We start from the raw sequence: 19,927 nt of genomic DNA on the forward strand, positions 1-19,927 counted from the left end.
CCGCTCAGCCCCGCGCGGGCAGCACGGCTCCGGACTCACTCGCCGTTGGCCTCCAGCTCGCAGATCTCGAAGTAGACCAGCAGGTCGTACTTGCAGTGGCAGGGGCCCGGGCAGGGTCGCGTCAGCGTGCTGAGCTTGGTGGCCGGCACTGGGGGACAGGGAGAAAACGCGGGTGCAAACTGACCGCTCGCGGCTGAGGGCGCGCAGAGGAGGCGTGGAGCAGACCCCCAGCAGCAGCGAGAACACCGCCCTCCACGGGGAACGACCCCGGGGTACAGACGGGCCTTGGCCACCACCCGGGGGGGCGGGCGTGACTGAGGCTCATCCATGCCAGGCGGGAGGAGCCGGCAGCCCCACGTAGCTGGGCACAGGCAGTGGCTGGAGCCACACATGCTCTGAGGCCCCACGACCCACCCAGGACCCCTCGGCCATGCCAAGCACCTGCCTCCAGCACAGAGAGGCCCCAGCCCCGGGCCCCTGCCCTACACGTGCGGCTGCTCCCAACACACAGGCTCCGTGCCCCATGTGCCCAGCCACCTCTGCCCACAGCCCCTCTGTTATGGGTGCCAGGCGCGGGCTGACCTCCCAGGGCCCTTCCTCCAGGGACTTCCCGGGCTCGCCCACCTCCAGCCTTGCCCCCGGGAAGCAGCTTCCAGGCCGGCCTTTCCTCTCAGACCGTGTCCGTCCTGCAGGCTCAGTTCACAGGGCCCAGCCCCCTGGGAGTCCCCGGCCCTCATCCCCAGCCGCAGGCAGCCTCCTGGATGTCCCTCTGTGGCCCCCGCTCTGGCATGGAGTCCTGACTCCATGGGGCCTCCGGAGGGCCAGCGGAGGGGGTGGGCAGGGTGGTGCCAGAAGGCTAGGGGGCAGGGACGCCCCCACAGGACTGCGCTCAGCCAAGGGCGGCTGGCCCACATGGGCACCCCTGCGCCCGGGAGAGCCCCACCTACCTGGCTTGGACAGCGGCATGACCCGTGGGAAGTGGCGGCGAGAGGGCCTCAGGGGGCTGTGCGGACAGAGGTGGGGAGAGTGGGGAGAGTGACCAGGAGTGACTGGAGACTGGTGCCCCTCCCACGGGGCCTGGGGAAGGTGTCCCTCCCACGGGGCCTGGGGAGGCCTGACGCCAGGCCTCCACCAGCCGGGGAGGGGGCACCCTAGAACCCGAGACCCCCAGGAGGCCCCAGGAGGCCCCGGGAATCTAGGCAGGCCCCTCCCGTCCCCAGGACAGGCGAGCCCTGGAACCAGCCCCTCCAGCCTGCTCTGCCAACACTCGCCCTGGGTCCCGCACATCAGCTCAGAGGGTGCCCAGAGGCGGCAACAAGGGGCCCCGATGCCTGTGGGCTGCTCTCCCCACACACGGGGGTCCCACCCTGAGAGCTCCAGGCAGAGGAGGGAGCCGGGCCAGTCGCCCCCATCCCACCTGGGGGGGCGGAGGACTCGGGAGCAGGGCAGGTGGTTGCCCCCGCCAGCCCTGCATGGCTTCCCTGAGCCCCAGGACACGACCAAGGTTCTGACAGTGACCCTCTGAGACCCCTCCTCAGCCCCGTGGGGCCGTCTCTGACCCGCCCCGTGTCCGGCCGCAGACGGCTCCAAAGCCTGTCCAGGGCCTGTCCAGGGCCCAGCCGGCCTGCTGACCTGAGCACGTCCTTGCAGAGGGGCGGGAACGGGTGCTGCTGGTAGTGCCCGAAGACCTCGAACACGAGGGGCTGGCTCTTGATGTACTCGATGAAGGACTTGGTCACCTCCACCGCAATCTGGTCGGGGGGCGGGATGGACAGTCAGGGAGGGGAGAGCTCGGCCTCCGTGGAGCAGCCAGCACCGCAGGCCCAGACCAGAGAGCCCGGGGCTGACCTCGCCTGGGTCTGCCCAGCCTGCTCCTCCACACGCCCTGTGGACCCGCCACTGCGGGCCGGCCCAAGGGCTCTGCCCCCAGGACTGAAGGGCTGAGGGCCCCTGGGCTCAGCTGCTCTTTCAGATCACAGACTTGGAGGATGGGTCTCTGCGAGCCGGTCTGAACCCCCTCGGGCTCTCGTCCACTCGCCCGGCATTGTGGGTTGAACTGTGTACCCCCGGACCCACCCACCACCCGCCACCCGCATCCCGTGTGTTGAAGCATATATGTTACAGAAGGGTCTCCACAGAGGCGATCGAGCTAGAATGAGGTTGCCGGGGACCCCACAGGCCCAGTATTCTTGTAGGAAGGGGACTCTTGGGCATAGGCCCGTGTGGGACACGATGTGAGGATCCTGGGGAAGGCGGCCGTCCACGAGAGGGTGGCAACTGGTTCTCGTCGCAGCCTCAGAGGGAGCGTGGAGCCCACCAGGCTCTCGGGCTTAAGCCTCTGGGGCTGAGGCGGGCAGCCCCTGGGCTGAGGGGTCCTGCTGGGCCACCAGGGAAGGAACCCACGCAGCGCCCTGGCAGAGCTGGCCCTGCCTCCCTGGCTTAGAGGCCACCGGAGCCCCTCGTCCCTGAGGGGCAGGATGGGCCACAGTTCACAGGGCCCTTCTGAGCCAGGCCGGGGTGGCTGCTCAGGGCATATCCACAGCTCAGGTCCAACTCACACTGGCCGCCTGGGCCCCGAGGCCTGGTGACCCAGTGGCTTCGGTCAGGGCCGTTTCCCCGCCTCAGAGCAGAGTCCCCTGCTCTCCTGACAGCCTGGCTCGAGTTGCGTGTTGAACCGTGTCCCCCTTGTCTGCCAGTTCTTCCAGGCTAGGGGTTCCTTGGCCTCTCCAGCTTCTGCCTGGCCACCCTGCAGCCCTCCACATGCCCTGCCCTGCCCCGCCTCATCCCCAGGACCAAGCCAGGGTGACCTCGCTGGGCCCCAGACCCTTCACATCCACATTCGGCTGAGGCTCGCAACAGGGGCCCTCGGGGACTCTGGGCTGCCCCCACCCCCAGTCTTAAGCCCCCCAAAGCCCCTACTGCCCAGCAGGAGCACACGTGCCCCCGCCTGGCGTCCGAGGTCCTCTGTCCTCATGCCCAGTCCGGGGCTGGTGCTCAGGAGGAGAAGCTGGGACCAAGTAAAAGCAACTCGGGGGTTTCAGGGAGGCCCGCAGAGCCAGGGCCCCGGGAGGGTGGGTCACAGCGGGGGCGGGGGGCCCTGAGGACGCACGTTTTGGACGTGGTAGAAGCCGAGCGGGGGTCCCCTCCCCGTGTTCTTCAGGGGCTCCGTAGAGAAGGCCTCGTCATGGCGATGGATGAAGCTGCGAACCAGGAGGAGATGCTCGGTGGGTGCGGGGCCTGGGCACGGGCACCTCAGCCTCGCCCCCGCCCCCCCCGCACCTTGCCAAGGCCCACCCGCACAGCCTGGGTAAAAGGCTCACTTGAACTGGCAGAAGATGTCGGCATATTCAGCGGATATGCTGGACGCCTGCAGGACGGTCACGCGGAACGTGAAGGTGCTGCCCAGGCCGAGGTGGTCCAGGGCGGCGTCCAGGGGCCCATCCAGGGCGGCTTTCTCAGGGCTGTCCAGGAGGCCTTCCGGGGTCACCGCTGCTGGGAGCCAAGGGCAGAGGGGCGTGGAGGGACCCGAGGTGCTGAGCCCGGGCTTGGGAACTGGCCTGCAGCACGCATGCGGGCCAAGAGGCGGGCCGCGGGGACCCACCTGAACAGGTGTTGTTGTTGACCTCGTCGGCTGAGGGCCCGGAGTCTGCAGCCTGGCCCTGGCCTTCCACAATCCGCAGCTCCTCCTGGGAGGTCCCTGAGCGGGACATGCCCACCCCGGGGCAGGACTCGGCCTGGAACTGTGCAGGCGGGGGCGGGGTCGGACAGAGCGCTGCCGGGGACCCTGAGCGCCCACCCAGGCTCGCCCGTGCCGGGGGCCTACCCCTCCCCAGGCCTTGTTCCCAGGTTCTCAGGGCTATGTTAGTCTAGGAAGCGGGAAAGGAAGGTGGGACACATCTCTGGGGTTCAGCTCTGCCCCCACCCCAGCCAGGACCCCTTCCTCAGCTCTGTCCCCTCCCTCAGCCCCGCCCACCTGAGCCAGGACCCCTCTCTCAGCCCCGCCCACTGCTCCCCCTGCCTGGGCAGGACGCAGGGAGACTCTCCCAGCGGCTTTCAGGGCCTGGCCAGCGCCCCCACCAGTTGCCCACATGGCCCCCACCGCCCCCACCCTGGGCCCTCCCTGCACTGCTGGACGCCCCGTGCCCCGCCTGTGAGGCCCAGCACTGACGACCTCTCTGAGAGGGACTGGGGGGCCCTGGGCCCAAGGCCTCAGAGCACCAAGGTTCAAGCAGCCGCCCGGGCTGGGGGCTCTTACCCGAGGGCAGGAAGGGCGCCTGCAAGGAAGACGCCGTCCTCCCCCCTCCCTGAGGCCCCGCAGGGCTGGGGGCCCGTCTGGTGGCATCTGTGGTCGCACCACTACCTTCTCAAAATGCTGGTCGTCAAAGGAGATTTTGGCTGTTCCCGACTGGCGGACGCCGGAGCCGTAGTCAGGGGCCTCCTCGTCGGCTGAAACAGGACAGAGTGGAGGGTCAGGCCCAGCTTGTCCCCAGGCGGGAGAGGGCATCCAGGCTGAGTGCTGGGGGGGTGGTGCGGTGGGGGGGCGACGTGGGAACCAGGTGGGGCTCCGACCCGCCTAGGGGCTCCCAGACTTGGCCAAGGGGCCCTGAATGACCAGGGCGTGTCCCGGGCACCCTGAAAGCCCACCTCTGCTGCCCCAGGGCCCAGCGGCAGCCACGTCGTAGGCACAGCCGCTCTGAAGGGGCCATGAACTCCAACTTGTCAGAGCCAAGCTTTCTACCTCTGCCCCCCGTCAAGTCCTGCCCCCAGACTCAGCTGCTGCAGAAGAACCTAGGGTCTTCTGGATCCCCTTCCCCCTCCCCCAACACGCAGCTGGATACTCAAAGCCCCCACGCTCTCACACCCCATTCTCCCAGTGTACAGGGTTCCCTACTGCCTGGGACAAAACCAAACCCTTCTCCTGCCGCCTGAAGGCCCCTAGTCCTGGCCCCTCCAGGCCCCCAAACCCCAGCTCCAGCCACTCTGGCTGGACGCCACTGCAGGAGACTTCACAGACGCCAGGGGGCTCCAACCCTCTGTTCTGGGGCCCTGTGGGGGTGCGACCACCACCAGGATGTCCACGCCGGCTGCCTGAGGGCCCAGGGCTCTATCCCACCACCACCCAGGGTCGGCAAGTGCACAGGAGGGCTCCTGCCACGGCGGGGGGACGCGGCAGGGATGACTGTCTCCTCCAGCTCAGCCACCACACGGGGGATGTCGGGTGTGGCCCAAACACACACAGCACCGACCTGTCTGTCTATGAAGCGGCCGGCAAGGTGGGCCTGCTCTACAGGGGCTGAGGGATCAGGAAGGGCCAGGAAGAGCCCGGGGAGGATGAGGCGTCAAGAGGGCCAGGGTGCCCTCAGGGGAGGAGGGCGGCACTGGATGCCCCAGCATCGCCATCACCTGGCTCGTCCCTAAAGCCAGCCCACCCCCAGGCTCCCCTTCTCAGCCGCATCCCCAGGGCCCTCAGCACCGTGGTCACACGGCTGGAGGAGCTGGAAAGAGCGCTTGGGATCGTGGGGAAGCGAGAGCCCGGCACAGGGGTCCAGACATCCAGAGCGTGCGCTCACGGGCCACCCAGCGGGCGAGCAGGCCCCCTGTGCTGCTCACGCTCCGTGCCCCCGTCCCGGCCTGGGCCCTCGGCAGCCACACACAGGGCATCCAGGGTGCCCGGGCCAAGCCTCAGGGAGGGGAGGAAGAGGCCCGAGGAGATGCCGGGGGCTGGAGGCGGAGAAGGGAACGCTGGCCATCGCAGTAGAGGGACCCTCCAGCCGAGCAGTCCCCAACACGTCCTCCAAGCATCTCTCCACACTCCTTTCTAAGAAGCTTCACAGAGAACCCACTTTCAGAGGGGCAAACCCAGCAAACCCGAAGCCCTCCTTGGGGTGGTTGTCCCCAGCCCGGAGGGGCGGCCGGGAGGGGACTGGGCAGTGAGGCATCTGCTTCTCAGTGGGGGGCTGGACCAGCTGGCCGGCAGTGGGCAGGGGCTCACGGCCTCTGGGGAAACAGGTCTGCACCCGAGCGGCCACACACTCCAAAGGGGGCAGTGCTGGGGAGTCGGGAAGGCTGGGGGACCAAGGGCTGGAGTCTGCACACCCGTCCTGGGGCTGAGACCACGGTGGGAGCTTGGGGGGCACTTCTGCACCAGGGTGGGTCTGCAGGCTGCCTGGTGGGGGCCCCGAGCCAGAGGGGTTTCAGCCAGCCCCGGGCTCGGCCGGCGCAGCTCTGAAGGCTCCAGATGACCAGGAGGAGCCCCAGGGGCCCGAGCCGAGTGCCGGGCAGCAGGGCTTCTCTCTCAGGGAGAGACGGAGGAGGCTGGCTGCACGCAGACCACCACGCAAGGCTGCGGAGGCCTCCCCCAGCCCGGGGGCCCCGTCGGAGGAGGGACAGACCCCGCCCGGGCCGCCTGCACGCACCTGAGATGGCCTGCACGGCCACGCGCAGGAAGCCCTTCACCTCGCCCTTCTCGCTGACGACGGCCACGCGGTGCACCAGCGGCACGGGGTACAGCAGGTTGCTGAGGTACACGAAGGCCCTGGGGGAGAGGCCGCCATCAGCGCCGCCCACTGGGCACCGCGCCGGGCGGCGGCAGAGGCGGCAGGGCGGGCTCACGACACAGCACTGCGAAGCAGAGGGGAGCGGGCAGCCAGGCGGGGGCAGCCAGGGCGGTGGGGGCAGGAGCGGACAGGCAGTGGGGCGGGAGGGCGCGGAGGTGAGGGGGCGGTCTGAGCAGAGGACAGGGAGGAGGAGGGCTCAGCCTGCTTCAAGGAAGACGACCGGGAACTGCCTCGCTGACCTACGACCCTCACGCTGGTGCCGATGCCCCCCGTCTCCCCTGCCCATTTCCCAGGAGCCCCTGACACTCGCGGACCCCACAGAGGGCCTCAGATGGCGAAAGACGGCTCAGGGCTCCCTGTGAGCCTCTCCAGGAACACAAGGGGCGAGAGCTCCATGACGTCAGCCAGGGCCCCGGAGGAGGGCTGAACGGAGCCCCGAGGATGCCCCAGACGCAGCAGCGCTGCCTGGCACGGCCCCACCAGCCCCAGGGCCCAGAGCCCCCCTCTCCCGGCAGCTCAGCTGTTCACCCAGCTAGTGCCAGGACAGGCGGGCCAGAGGCCACGTCACCCCGTGGCACCCCCTCCCTGAGCCGGTCGACCTGCGGGATCTCACGGGCAGCGGAGGACAGAGCCTGTGCTGCCCCGCGGGTGGGCAGGTGAGCACAACTCCCTTCCGTTCAGGGCGCCCTCCTTGCAGGGGACACCCCCCTCGTTGGGGGGATCACCCTCCTTGGGGACGTGCCCTCCTTGAGGTGTGTCCTCCTCGGGGGGACCCCCTTTGAGGGAGCACCCTGGTTTCCAGCTGTGCTCTGCCCTCCACTCCAGCCCAAAGGCACAGACCTGGCAACCCTGAGCTCTGGGGGTGGGGGGACTTCAGGGTGTGGTCCTGGCGGAGGGGCAGGATTTGGAGCCGGATGGTGGGAGGTGCTGGGGAGGAAGTGCAGGGGGTGGGGTGAGGGGGCCCAGGTGGGGACAGAGGTGCGGGCAGTTGAGGTGGGGGTCTGGGCAGTGGTCTGGGTGGCGTGGGGGCGCTAGGGGACAGGAGGAGAGGTGCATCGTCCATCGCCCCGCCCCTCATCCAGGCTGGGGTCACCGCTCTGCAAGCCCCGTGGCCGCAGGCTGGGGGCATGGCTGCCCCCAGGGCCCTGCGTCCCCTCTCTGGTGGGCTCCCGGGCTGGCCACCGCCGGCCTTCCCCTGGCAGAGATCAGGACCCTGCACACCATCCTCGCTTGTTCCTCAGCTCTGCCTCGAGTCTCTCTGAAACCCATCACCCGGCCCATCAGCCCTGGCCTCCCTCCTCCTCTATGGTCTCCACGGCTGCCAGAGGGGACCTGAGACCTGAGCAGACCCCACCCATCGCAGCCTCAGAGCTCTTTGCATCCGACAGGCGCCCCAGCCCCTGCTGTGGGCCCAGCCCCGTTCTGGCCTCACACCCCAGTCTGTCTGCTCCCTCTGCACGGCCACCCACGTCTCAGCCTCCGGGCTGCTTTCTGCACAGCTCTCCCCATTGGCCCGAATATACCAGTAGGCACAACCTCTGTTGACTGGTTTTGCTTTCTGGGCCCCCGAAGGCTGAGCTGGGCCCCAGGCGCCCCAGGGTGCAGCCTCCCAGGGCCTGCCATTGCAGCCCCCTGCCCTCCAGCAGGCGGAAGCCCCCTCCCCAGCACACGCCTCTCTGAGGACGCCCCGTGGCCTCTCCCTTCAGTGCGCTCGCTGGATGAGGGGCACCTCTGCCCAACCGGGGGCACGCGGGCACTAAGGCCCACTGCCCCGGCCACTACACAGGTAAGCAGAAGCCAGCAAGAGACGCTGGAGCCCGGAGAATGGAAGGCCTCACCCAAGTCGCAGAGGGCATCGTCCAGCACCCACCTCGGACAGGACGGGGAGCCTCCCCTCCCAGGCACCTGGGCTCCTGGCCCAGCTTCTCTGATGGAAACCGGGGGTGGGAGGGGGGCGACCATGAAATGAGCCAAGTCACGGGGTCCAGAAGGGGAAGCACAAGGCAAGGACTCAGGCACAGAGCCGGCTCTGCTCCCCTGAGGCCCAGCCGCCCCGTCCTGCCCCAGAGGGCTGAGGGGACTGGGTGGGGCAGCCCCCAGGTGTGGGGCCCAGTCAGCGCTGCCCTCCAGCCCTGCCTGCCCCTGGGCACAGCCTTCTGCAGAAAGCAGGGTCGGGAGACTTCCCGGAGCCCCAGGCGCTGGGCGGGGGGCCTGCCCAAACCCCTGCACCCTGCAGGGACCCACAGGAGGACCCACGGGGAGGGCACACCGCCTCGGTTGTGGGCTAGTGAGGGCACGATGCCTTCCTGAGGCAGAGCGTCAGGCTGTCCAAGGGCCACCAGCCAGGAGGGCCCTCTAGGCTCGGGGCCGCCTCCTGGAAGGCTCAGGGGGCAGCCCCCCGGGCGCTGGCTCCCGGCTCCCTGATGGCCTCTTGCAGCACCCTGCAGGGGACCCGGGACCACCCTGAGGGGCAATGAGAGGAAGGAGGTCAGCCCTCTTGCTCCTGAGCCCATGGAGGCCAGGCCCTAGGCAGTCCTAGGCCGTCACAGCAGGGCCGCGGCAGGCGGGCGTCCCTGCTCCCCCACGGCCCCACGGCTGCACACGCCCCCTGCGGTCTCCAGGGGGCGCCTCCTGCCACAGGGCCCTCCCATCGAAGGGGGCCGCACCCCGTGAGTCCTAAGGCTCAAACCATCCCACTGGCAGCCTGCCACCGAAAGCTCCAGGGGAGAAACCATGTGTGACGGCCCCTGTGGGCCCACCCGGGCCGGCGCTGGAGCCCCCAGCACCACGCAGCAGGCGGCGGGGGTCCCCTCTACTCACACCTCAACACAGACATTGGGGCTCCCTCCCCAACGGCATGCCTCAGCTGGACGGGGGGGCGTTGTCTTTCTAGGGGCTCAAACACAGCACCGGAGGTCTAAGCAGTGGTGCTGGGGCTGGCGAACCACAGCTTGCGCACCCCGTCTCGCAGGTGGAGACGGACGCCCGGGGACAGCAAGGCTGGGGGCTCAGCTGGGGCAGGACCAGGCCGGCTCTGGGGCAGCTCCTGGCTGTGGGCACCGCACCCCAGCGCCCACCGGCTTACTCAAGGTTCTTTAGGCAAATCAAGTCTCTCCCGATCTCCGGGATTTCCCCGCATCGGATCACGGGATTTTCCCACATCGGAAAGGAAAGAAAACCCAGACGCTTAGGGTGTGGTAAACAGCAGGGCTGGTGGCTTCAAGGGCCCCCCTGGCTGGAGGTTGGGGTTTCACAGAGAAAAAGACGCCCGAGTCCACGGCCACGCTCGCCCTCTCTGAACCTCACTGCCGGCCGTGGGGGGCTCTGGTCCCCACACTTCTGGGGGTACCAGGCAGGTTCGCACACGTATCAGACGCAGCCTTGGGCGAGGGCTTCCAGAGGGCACGGCAGCCTGGCGGGACCCTCTCTTCTAGCTGCCCCTCGCCCCAGGACGATGACACCACCTTTACCCCGAAGGGACCCCCGGGCCTGGCAGCCCCTGCCCCTGGTGCCAGCACCAGCCTCGAGGGTCGGGGCAGGAAGACCCCAGGCCCACCCTGACTGACGCGGATGGGAGAGGGTGGGGCTCGAGGGGTAGAGGCCGGGCCCTCCAGACGCCCAAGTGAACGGCAGCGCCCACCACCCCAGGGGCCGGAGCAGCCTGGCCCTGTGAGGAGGACCCCACCGGCCACGGTGCGCCCACCCGCACACGGTGGCCTGACGCCTTGCTGGAGACCACTCGGGCTGAGTGGCCTGGCCCGCAGAGCACACCCAGGGAGCTCGGCCTCACCGGCCCAGCGCTTTTCTGCCCAGAATCCTGGATCCTACACTTAGTAGGGGGCACCTGTCCTCCTTCCCCGGGACCGTCCATCCCAGACGGTCAGCCCCTCACCTCCTCTCTCTGCGGCTCCCCTGCCCAACCCCTTTCTGAGAGCGAAGGTCCAGGCGGGGAGGATCTCGGGGGAGACTGAGCCCTCAGGCCCACCTCCTCACCCCGGGCCAGCCCACCCCACCCCCCAGCGCAGCGGCACGCAGGCTGACCCTGGACTCGGAGCAGGCCCCCGCCGGGACCCCGTGCTCGGAAGCGAGGGCACCTTGAAGCAGGCTGAGACCCGCCAGGGACAGAGGGGGCGGCAGAGGTGGGGGCCGGGGCGGAGCGTGGGGGAGCGGAGGAGGCGGCGCTAACCACGAGATTGGTGAGGTGCAGACGCATGCTGGGGCCACGGAAGCCTTTCCGGAGGGAGGCAAGAGTGGGCGCCCCAATTTCGCTTAAGCTTTGGAGAGAGAGCCAGCGGCTACCAGAAGGATAAAGGGAACCACACACGGGTCCTTCTCAGGGCTGGGCCTGCACAGCTGCTGCGCGGGAAAAGCCAATTCTTGCCAAACCAGAAAAATCAGGACGTTTCCAAATGAAGCCCCTCGCAGACGGCCGCGTGGGGAGCTGGCCTCTCGCGCGGCTTTGGTTTTGGTTGTTTCGTAACATCCCAGATCACGGGGGGAGTGTGGGAAGGACCCAGCTCTTTCTGGCTGAGACTGCAAGAACCCACCCCCATTTCTCCCAGTGACCCCACACCTGCCTGACACCCAGCTGCCCTGGCCTGTGCAGCCGGGCTTTCTGAGAGGCCGCATGGGGCCAGCCCCGGGGGTCACACCTTCGCTTGGGTCAGTAGGGCAGGAAGCTGGGCTGGAGCATCTCAGGAGAGAGCCAGGGGGCCAGCAGCCCCTACTCAGGGAGACCGAGTCAGAATAAATCCGCGACCCCCTCGAGAGAGCCTGCTTCCTTCCCAGAGGAACCAGAGGGCTTCCACTTCAGCAGCTGCACCCAAGGGCTCCCAGAACAAACCCCATTATCTGGGGGCCAGCCTCGCCACCGCTTCAGCACTGGCGCTCCAAGGTCAAGACTTCCAAAACCTCCCCTGAGCCTAGCCCAGGAAGCAATCCCAGACTCCTACAAAGGCTGCTGTTGAAGCTATCTTCCACCTCGGCAGACACAGAATGTGTAAATTCAGTCTCTGTGAGCCGAGGTTTCTAGACCTCTCCTCCTGGCTTCTGTTCCGTGTGATAGAAACACAGATGGACTGTGCTTGCCCCGTCCGCCCGCAGGCGAGCCCTGAGCCCCTCCTGGACCTGGTCTCTCTCCTGTCTGGAACCCTTAATCCCTGCCTCTCCTCCACGAAAGGGCACCTCCCCGGAGGGCACAAGGCCAGGAGCGTGTCTCCAGTGCTGACGGCCTGAAGGTCAGGAGGGATGGGGTGGTCTCGATCTTAGATGGAGACTGGCTCAGAGAGAGGCCAGGCTGCCCAGGGCTTCAGAGGGAGGCCCTCCCACTGCCAGGCTCAGCCCTTCCTTCAAGACCCCCCTGCCCCCCGACGGCCTCCTCCAGGTTCTGCTCCTCTTCCCACGATGGTGGCTGGGGGGCACTGGGAGCAGACCCGGACCCTCTGTCTCTTTTGGAAAACAGCAGAAGGAGGGACAGCAGCCTCAGCTGATGGGCGAGGGGGCGCAAGGATGCCTGCCCCCACTTTTCCAAACGTCCCGAGCCCCCTGCACGGGGGTGGGGGCTCCCCCCGGGGTTCCAGAGGCCTCTCTGCAGAGACAGGCCCCCCTGCGTGGAGCCTGTGCCCCGGGGCGTCCTGCCTCCTCTGTCACTGGGCCCCCACCCTCCCCGGCTGGGCCTCCCTGGGACGGCCAGGGGCGCACTCGCGGCCTCACTCGCTCCCCAGGGAGGCCAGCCCTTGCCTGCCCCCGCGCCGGAGCGGCGCCCTGCGGTGGCCCACGGTGCCCACAGCAGTGCTCCTGTGCAAAAGAGCTGGTTCCTTCCCAGCATGCCGTCCTCAACCTCACCAACCTTCCTACTAAACTGAACAGGGGGGGCCGGTCGTAAAACGGGTCCCGGCCGTCGCACAGCACGTGCTCCGGAAAGACGTCGTCCTGCAGGTCCTCCTCCTCCTCCTCCTCCTCCTCCTCCTCCTCCCCCACGCTCTGCTCCTCGGCAGGCTCGGTGGCGTCGGAGTCGGGGCTCGAGAAGGTGGGGGAGGGGGTGAGAGCAGCCATGCGCTCGCTCATGCATGTGTTGAGAAGAGGGTAGCTGTTGCAGCCAGAGACGACTGAACTGGGGTTAGTGCGACAAGACAGAGAGAAGTTAACACCGGCTCCTCGGGGGCGGCGGGGTGGGGCGGGCGGGCGGCCGCATGTGGCCCGGCCGACACAGAGACCACCGAGGGCACCGCCTCCAAAGACGAGGTGGCCCAGGCGCGCCGTCCCCAGGCGTGGACACGCACACCCGCCCGTGGGGACGGTGCGCAGCCCCGAAGGTCCCGGCACGTCCTGGCAGGCATGGTCCTGGCCGGGCATGGACGAGGTCTTGGCCATACTGAAGCCTCAGAAACCACGCCCCGCGGGGGGCAGGGGCTGGGTGCAGCCCCCAGCCCAGGAGGCAGGAACAACAGGCGTGGACTCTGGGCTCTGGGAGCACTCACACCCCACCGCTGACCCAGAAGGCCCGACCAAGCCCCATTCTCACCCATGGACAGGTGTCGCCTGAGGGCTATGGCCCCGAAGCTGAGGTGGGTGGCAATGCGGAGACCCCCTCCCCATCAGCGCCCGCTGGTGTGTGGAGAGGATGATGGGGTTGGGGGGGAACTCAGACCAGGGAGCACCAGGGTTGGGGATTCGGGATGGAGGAGGGCCAGCACCCGCCTCGTGTCAGGGCCAGGGCCCAGGCCCCCGCCACCCACCAGTCTCCCAGTCACCCACCAGTCTTCTCCCAATCTCTCAGCCCAGTCCAGAGGCAGACACCCACCTGCCCACCAGCCGGAACCAGGGGAAGCGGTCGTAGAAGGGGTCTCCTCCGGTCACCACGTTGTCACAGTCCTCGATGATGCTGGAGGGCACCTCGGCCGCCCGGTCATACATCTCCCGCATCAGGTCTAGCCGCTGCCTGCGGGGCAGAGGTCAGCGTGGGCCCGGGCAGACCGTCCTGCTCAGGGTTGCCCTCGGCTCAAGCACGTTTGCCGGACAGACCCTCCACAGTCCTCGGAATCGGCTGACCGTGAGCAAGGGGCTTGCGGTTCAACACACGTTCACCACACACTTCTGTTAACCCCAGCGACAGCTGCAGGGTGTCAGCAGAGGACGGGGCTGGGGCCAGCCAGGGTGGGGGGGACCCGGACTCGAGCACGGAGCCCCGGGAGCTGCTGAGCGAAGTACGAGTTGTGATAGGACACGAGGAACAAGGCATTTCCCAAGTCATCAGCCTGGAAGACCAGCAGGCCGTGGGAGAGACACCCGCGAGGGATATTTCCCTCGGGGGCCCAGGTGCAACAGGAAGGGCCTGGGGGGTCATTCATCTTCCAGGAGTGGCTGCAGCTCGGAGGCCAGGGGCAGGTGCGCCTGCGAACATCCATGGTTGGTGTGCAAGTGCCTGCGTTTGAGGGTGAGCGGGACCACGTGTGTGAATGTGCGTGGCTGCACGTGTGACTGCGTCTGTGTTCTTCATTTCCTGTGTCTCACAGTGTTCTGATGTCTCTGGGGCCTCGCTGCCTGGGAAGACCCTTCCCCCACAGCGAAGACCCCCTTACCCGGCCCAAGCCCACTCAACCAGCCAGTTCCCCTGCCCTAATCTCCGGGTGCAGGGCCAGGCCACCAGGCAGCCCCTGCCCCAAGCCTCCAGGACTGTTCTAATCGGCCGGTCCTCACCGTTCACCTTGTCCAGCTGTGCCCACGAACGCCTCCAAGAGGCCGTAGTGAGACCCCCCCTTCGTCCCCAACACCTGCACCTCCCCTGCATGCGGGTGTCCCTCCTTCCAGGGGAAGCTGAGCAACAGTAAGCTTTTCTCCTGAGGCAAAGCCCCGCCCAGTCACCTTCACCCAGGAAGTCAGGCGCATGCGGCAGGGTGGGCGCGTGGGGCCCTGGAGGCAGAGGGGAGGGCAGACTGGCCGTCCTCAGGGGACCCGCCCTGCCCTCCGCCATGCCCAGGCTCCGCCCGAGGCAGAGGAGCACCTGCCTTCCTCCCCCCAGCACCTCACCCACCCCTTCCTCCAGCTTCAGCCTGGCTTTGGCAGAGCAGAACACAGATCCCTTCATAAGCCTGCATCCTGCGTACTTCCTTCCAATTTAAAAAGACACTGAAACAGGAAAACTAGCCGCCAGACATCCGCGTTCACTCCGCTTCCTACGCACCTGAGTTTCTCCAGTGTCCAGTAGTGGGTGGCCCCGTTCTTCTGGTCTTGGACCTCCACGGCCACGATGGTGCGCGGGAAGGGGCGAGTCTCTCGGTCTTTGGCGGCCTCCGGGGGCAGCAGGTCAGGTGGCAGCGGGGAGTAGAGTGTGTCCGTGAGGAGGACAAACTGGAACTGGACCTGTGCCCGGTGAAGATGACACCTGTCAGCCCCTGGAGGTGGAGCCCAGCCCCGGAATAGCCTCCTTCCTGCGGCTGGAGAGGAAGCTCCACTACCCCCGCGCTCCAGCCTGCCTACGCGCTCCCCTTGGTCAGCACTGGCCTCCTTTCAGCCTAGGGAGGCAAAGCCGCTCAGCTGGGGGTCCTACTGGGCTGGAAAGGTGCCCACGGCAGACGGTGCAGATGGCATGGTGGGGGCTTGGCATAGCAGGACGTGGGGCGTGGCGTGTAAGGGACATGGCATGGCAGGGTCATGGCAGGGTGTGGCGTGGTGTGGCACGGCAGGGCCTGCTATGGGCTGTGGTGTGGCATGGCGAGGGCGTGGCACGAGCCTGCGGGTGCGTGACAGGGGTGTGGCGTGGGCGTGGCATCAACATGGCTGCATGGGCGTGGCGGGGGCGTGGCAGGGCAGGGCATGGCATGGCGGGGGTGTGGCATGGTGAGGCCGGCCCACCTTCTTCTTGAGCTCCACGCTGATGGCGTTGGCCTCCTTGAGGAAGATGGCGTTGCCCCACAGCAGGTCCCGCAATGATGTGAACTGGTACCACTTCCACTTCCGGAAGGCCCACAGTGCCAGCTCGCACTCTCGCTCGGTCCACTGGACTGTGCGGAGAGGCAGGCCCGGTCGATGGGGGCGGGGGTCTCAGGGCCCCCAGGGTCACACCAACTGTCTGGGTGCTCGGGAAGGGATCGGGCAGGGAGAGCTGCCTCGGGGAGCGGCCCTCGGGCCCCAGAGGGACCGCCGCACCCCCGCCGTGAGCTCGAGGGCCTGAGAGTCAGGCCGGAGCTCAGCAAGGACTGGGGGCAGCAGTGGGGCGGGGGCAGGAAAACGGGCTGCGGCCTGGCACCCTGCCCTCCACCCAGGTAGACGAGTCCAGACAAGGGTGTCCAGGTCACATCCGTGAAAGGGCCAACCAGCTGACCCAAGGCTGGGCTGGATGTGAACCCTGCCTGCGGGCGGTCCTCCGCCCGGCAGCTGCGGTAAGCAGTGGGCCGCCCAGGCAAACGCTCCCAAACCGAGCAGAGACCTTGATCCGGGAGGAGCGCTAGCGCCCCTCAGGCAAGACAGGCCGGGTGGACGCAAGGTGCCCGCACGGGACCCCGCCCCGTCCTCCTCGTGCTCCAGGCTGCCTCCCCCAGAACTGCACGTGTGTGCACAAGTGTGTATGTGTGCGTGCACAGGTGCCTTCCTGCTGCAGCACAGCCTCCCAAATCCTGCCTGCAGATCGGGGTCCCCCGGGCAAAGATGCAGACCAGCCGACCTGCAGGGAGTGGCTCCAGGCCCATCTCCTCAGGGAGACCCCTCCCCAGCCCCAGGCAGGCCCCACTCGCCCCTGCGCCGGACACGACCCCTCACCTTCGTCCTCCGGCTCCTCCTCCTCCTCGTTCACCTCGGGATAGTACCTGGAGTCCATCTGCTTCTGCAGGGCCTCCAGTTTGCTCTCGTAGTCCTGGGCACAGAAGCGCGCCTGTGGCTCCACGCGGAGACCAGCCGCCTGTGGCCCTCCCCGCCGGACACGGCCCCCCCGCGCCAGCTCCGGAAGCTGAGCGAAGGGCTGGGGGAGCGGGGACCCGGGGTGGGGGCGCCTCACCAGCCGCTGCTGCTCCAGCAGGTAGGTGGCCTCCTCGCGCTCCCGGCGGTACTGGTCCTCCAGCTCCTGGAGCCTGTAAGAGCAGTGCGTGAGTGTGGGGCGTGGGGCGGGCGGCAGGGGACTGGGAGGGGCAGTCCCGCCCACCTCTGCTCCATCTCCTGCTTCATGTCAATGCCCTGCTTCTCCAGCAGCTCGCGCTGGGCGAAGGCCCAGTCCACAGGCTCGGCCGGCGTCTCTGCGCAGGGCGTGCGCTCGCGCTCCTGACGTGCCTGCTCAGGGTGGTTGAACCGGAACACGTGGCTCTTGCCCATGATTATGCGGTTTCCTGGGGGACGGGGACAGGGCCGAGGCCCGAGCTGGAGAAGCTTTGGTCTGGGGGGCCTCAGGGGAGGGGAGGGGAAAGGGGAGGAGTCCCCCCGGGGTCCCAGCGTCACCCTCCACAGGGGGCCCCCAGTTGTCCAGGAGCCAGCCCACTGTCTCCTCTGACCAGCATCCCCCTCACCTGTCCCCTGCGGGATGGCCTCCTCCCCTACCAGGACCTGAACGAGAGCCTCCTCATGCTCCCTGAGCCTCCCCTGGGCCCCGCTCCTCCCAGCAGCAGTGATGTTTGAGAATAGTCGTGGGGTGTCTCCACCATCCCATCCTCTCCACAACCCCGCACATGCAACTCCCAGGACAGCCTGGCCTCCTGTCCCATGCCCTGGGCCCGGCACCCCCCATCTGAGGGCTAGGCTTGGCCCCTCTGCCGGGCACTTCCCTTCCTGGCTGTCCCCTGAATGGCAGCAGAGCAGGGGCTGGCATGTTTCCAGAGCCAGGCTCCACCCTGTCGGCAGGACCCTCCCAAGGCACACAAGTGCCCCCAGGGCAGTGCCAGCCATCCCGGGACTATCCTGCCTGGAGGCAGGGGTCTCTATGAACCGCCTAGTTTCCTTCTGACTTTCTCCAGGAATCACAGCTCTACTCTGGGGCATGCAAACCCGGCTCAGTCCCACTCCCCACAAGAGGCCCCCAGCCTGCAGGCAGCTCCTCCTCCAGCCCCTGAGTTCCGCTCCCCTCCCAGCCTAGGCCCTGCCCTGAGCCTGCAGGCACTGATCCTGAAGTGACAAGGGAGACAGAAACTGCTCTCTGGACCTGACCTTGCTTGGCTCAACCAAGCGAGGATGCCAGCCACGGGCGGCCCCATTAGGCCCCTGGGTCCAGGATGTGTGGTGCGTCCCCCTTCAAAGCATGCCAGGACCACAAAGGCACGGAGGGCCGTTTGGAGCAGCCAGAGAGGTCTGGATGTCAGGCTGGGGGTGTTCCCTCTGTAACCCCGGCTGGGGCAGAGGGAGAGTCCCTTCGTTCTTAGCAGAGTCACCAGAAATGGTGACACAACGGTCTGTCTTATGTGTCAGCGGAGCCAGGGAAAGTGCCCTCGTTCACAGCAAAGTCACCCAGACACAGTGATACAACAGTTTGTCTTATGTGTCAGTTCTGCTGGGGTGCAGAGCCAGGGAAAGTCTCTTCGTTCTTAGAAAGTCACCTGGACAGAGTGACATGACAGTCCGTCTCATGTGTCACCCAGACACGGTGACATGACAGTCCATCTCGTGTCACCTGGACATGGTTACATGACAGTCCGTCTCATGTGTCAGGTGACATGACAGTCCATCTCATGTTTCACCTGGACACAGTGACATGACAGTCCATCTCATGTGTCACCCAGACATGGTGACATGACAGTCCGTCTCATGTGTCAGGTGACATGACAGTCCATCTCATGTTTCACCCGGACACGGTGACATGACAGTTCATCTCATGTGTCACCCAGACACGGTGACATGACGGTCTGTCTCACGTGTCACCTGGACATAGTAACATGACTGTCTCATGTGTCACCCAGACACGGTGACATGACAGTCTGTCTCGTGTGTCACCCAGACACGGTGACACAACGTCCTTCTCATGTGTCACCCAGACACGGTGACATGACAGTCCATCTCATGTGTCACCTGGACATAGTAACATGACTGTCTCATGTGTCACCCGGACACGGTGACATGACAGTCCATCTCGTGTGTCACCCAGACATGGTGACATGACAGTCTGTCTCATGTGTAAGGTGACATGACAGTCCGTCTCGTGTCACCCAGACATGGTTACATGACAGTCTGTCTCATGTGTCAGGTGACATGACAGTCCGTCTCATGTGTCACCCAGACACGGTGACATGACAGTCCGTCTCATGTGTCACCTGGACATAGTAACATGACTGTCTCATGTGTCACCTGGACACGGTGACATGACAGTCCATCTCATGTGTCACCCAGACATGGTGACATGACAGTCTGTCTCGTGTCACCTGGACACAGTGATATGACAGTCCGTCTCATGTGTCACCCAGACATGGTGACATGACAGTCCGTCTTGTGTGTCACCCGGACACGGTGACATGACAGTCTGTCTCGTGTGTCACCCGGACAAGGTGACATGACAGTCTGTCTCGTGTCACCCGGACATGGTGACATGATGGTCTGTCCATGTGTCACCCAGACACGGTGACATGACAGTCTGTCCATGTGTCAGCTTGGCCAGGGAGCGGACCCAGTGGTGTGCTCGGGCACTGATGTAAGTGCTGCTGGGGTGGGGGAACGTCTGTAGCTGAGGTGGCACCTCCAATCACGTGACCTCAGAACAGGAGACCACCCACAGGATGTGATGGGCCTCGCCCCTTGGGAAAAGGCCTTAAGAGCTAAACAGAGACGTCCCTGAGGAGAAAGTTTCACCTGCAGATTGCAGACCTGTCTGTCCAACCCCCACTACCTCCCGAGCCAATTCCATGGAATAAGTCCCTCGGTAGATGGGTAGACAGATACAGCAGTATATACACGTCTGTGTGTGTGTGTACATACATCTTCCTCCTGCATGTTTTATAACACCAGGGCACGAGGCCCAGCCAGGGGGCCAGGGTGTGGGGGTTGTGCAGCCCACACCCCGGTGGCTGCTCTACCAAGGCTCCCCGCCATCCCGCCAGGGCTCTGGGACAGGGCCCCTCGTGGAGTTCCACCTCAGCGCTGCCGCCAACAGCCTTCAGCCCACCACCTCCAACCCTACGGTGCAGCTGGGGTGCCTGTGAGCTGGCCAGGTGCCTGCAGCCCCACAGCCTGGGAGCAGGGGTGCATAGGCATGGGGAGTGGGGCGACCCCCCCCCCGACTGTACCTGACCGCAAGACGCTGGGCTCCGTGACTTTCTTGCCATTGACATAGGTGTCCGCCCCTTCACAGGGCTCTAGGGTCACCACAGCTACAGGACAGGTAAGGGACAGAGAGGAGGACTGTGAGGGGCTGTCACCATGGCTGTTTCACTGAGTCCAGCAAACTGGACTCAGTGCGAGTCCAG

General features: G+C 66.5%; 1 protein-coding gene across 1 annotated transcript in view; it reads right to left on the reverse strand.

Annotated features, from left to right (window-relative positions):
- KIF1A (kinesin family member 1A) overlaps nucleotides 1–19,927 on the reverse strand; it is an 87,063-nt gene that overhangs the window by 22,312 nt on the left and 44,824 nt on the right. Inside the window, exons 20-34 of the mRNA XM_070368641.1 lie at nucleotides 19,748–19,831; nucleotides 16,693–16,873; nucleotides 16,549–16,621; nucleotides 16,314–16,407; nucleotides 15,411–15,559; nucleotides 14,740–14,918; nucleotides 13,360–13,497; nucleotides 6,417–6,535; nucleotides 4,361–4,446; nucleotides 3,602–3,740; nucleotides 3,321–3,489; nucleotides 3,110–3,200; nucleotides 1,633–1,751; nucleotides 948–1,003; nucleotides 40–148 (exon numbers count right to left, since the gene is read on the reverse strand). Of these exons, the coding sequence (XP_070224742.1) occupies nucleotides 40–148; nucleotides 948–1,003; nucleotides 1,633–1,751; nucleotides 3,110–3,200; nucleotides 3,321–3,489; nucleotides 3,602–3,740; nucleotides 4,361–4,446; nucleotides 6,417–6,535; nucleotides 13,360–13,497; nucleotides 14,740–14,918; nucleotides 15,411–15,559; nucleotides 16,314–16,407; nucleotides 16,549–16,621; nucleotides 16,693–16,873; nucleotides 19,748–19,831 (1,786 nt within the window). The remainder of the gene's footprint in view (nucleotides 1–39; nucleotides 149–947; nucleotides 1,004–1,632; nucleotides 1,752–3,109; nucleotides 3,201–3,320; nucleotides 3,490–3,601; nucleotides 3,741–4,360; nucleotides 4,447–6,416; nucleotides 6,536–13,359; nucleotides 13,498–14,739; nucleotides 14,919–15,410; nucleotides 15,560–16,313; nucleotides 16,408–16,548; nucleotides 16,622–16,692; nucleotides 16,874–19,747; nucleotides 19,832–19,927) is intronic.

This window comes from Bos mutus, chromosome 3 (assembly GCF_027580195.1).
Source record: "Bos mutus isolate GX-2022 chromosome 3, NWIPB_WYAK_1.1, whole genome shotgun sequence".
Lineage (NCBI taxonomy): Eukaryota > Metazoa > Chordata > Mammalia > Artiodactyla > Bovidae > Bos > Bos mutus.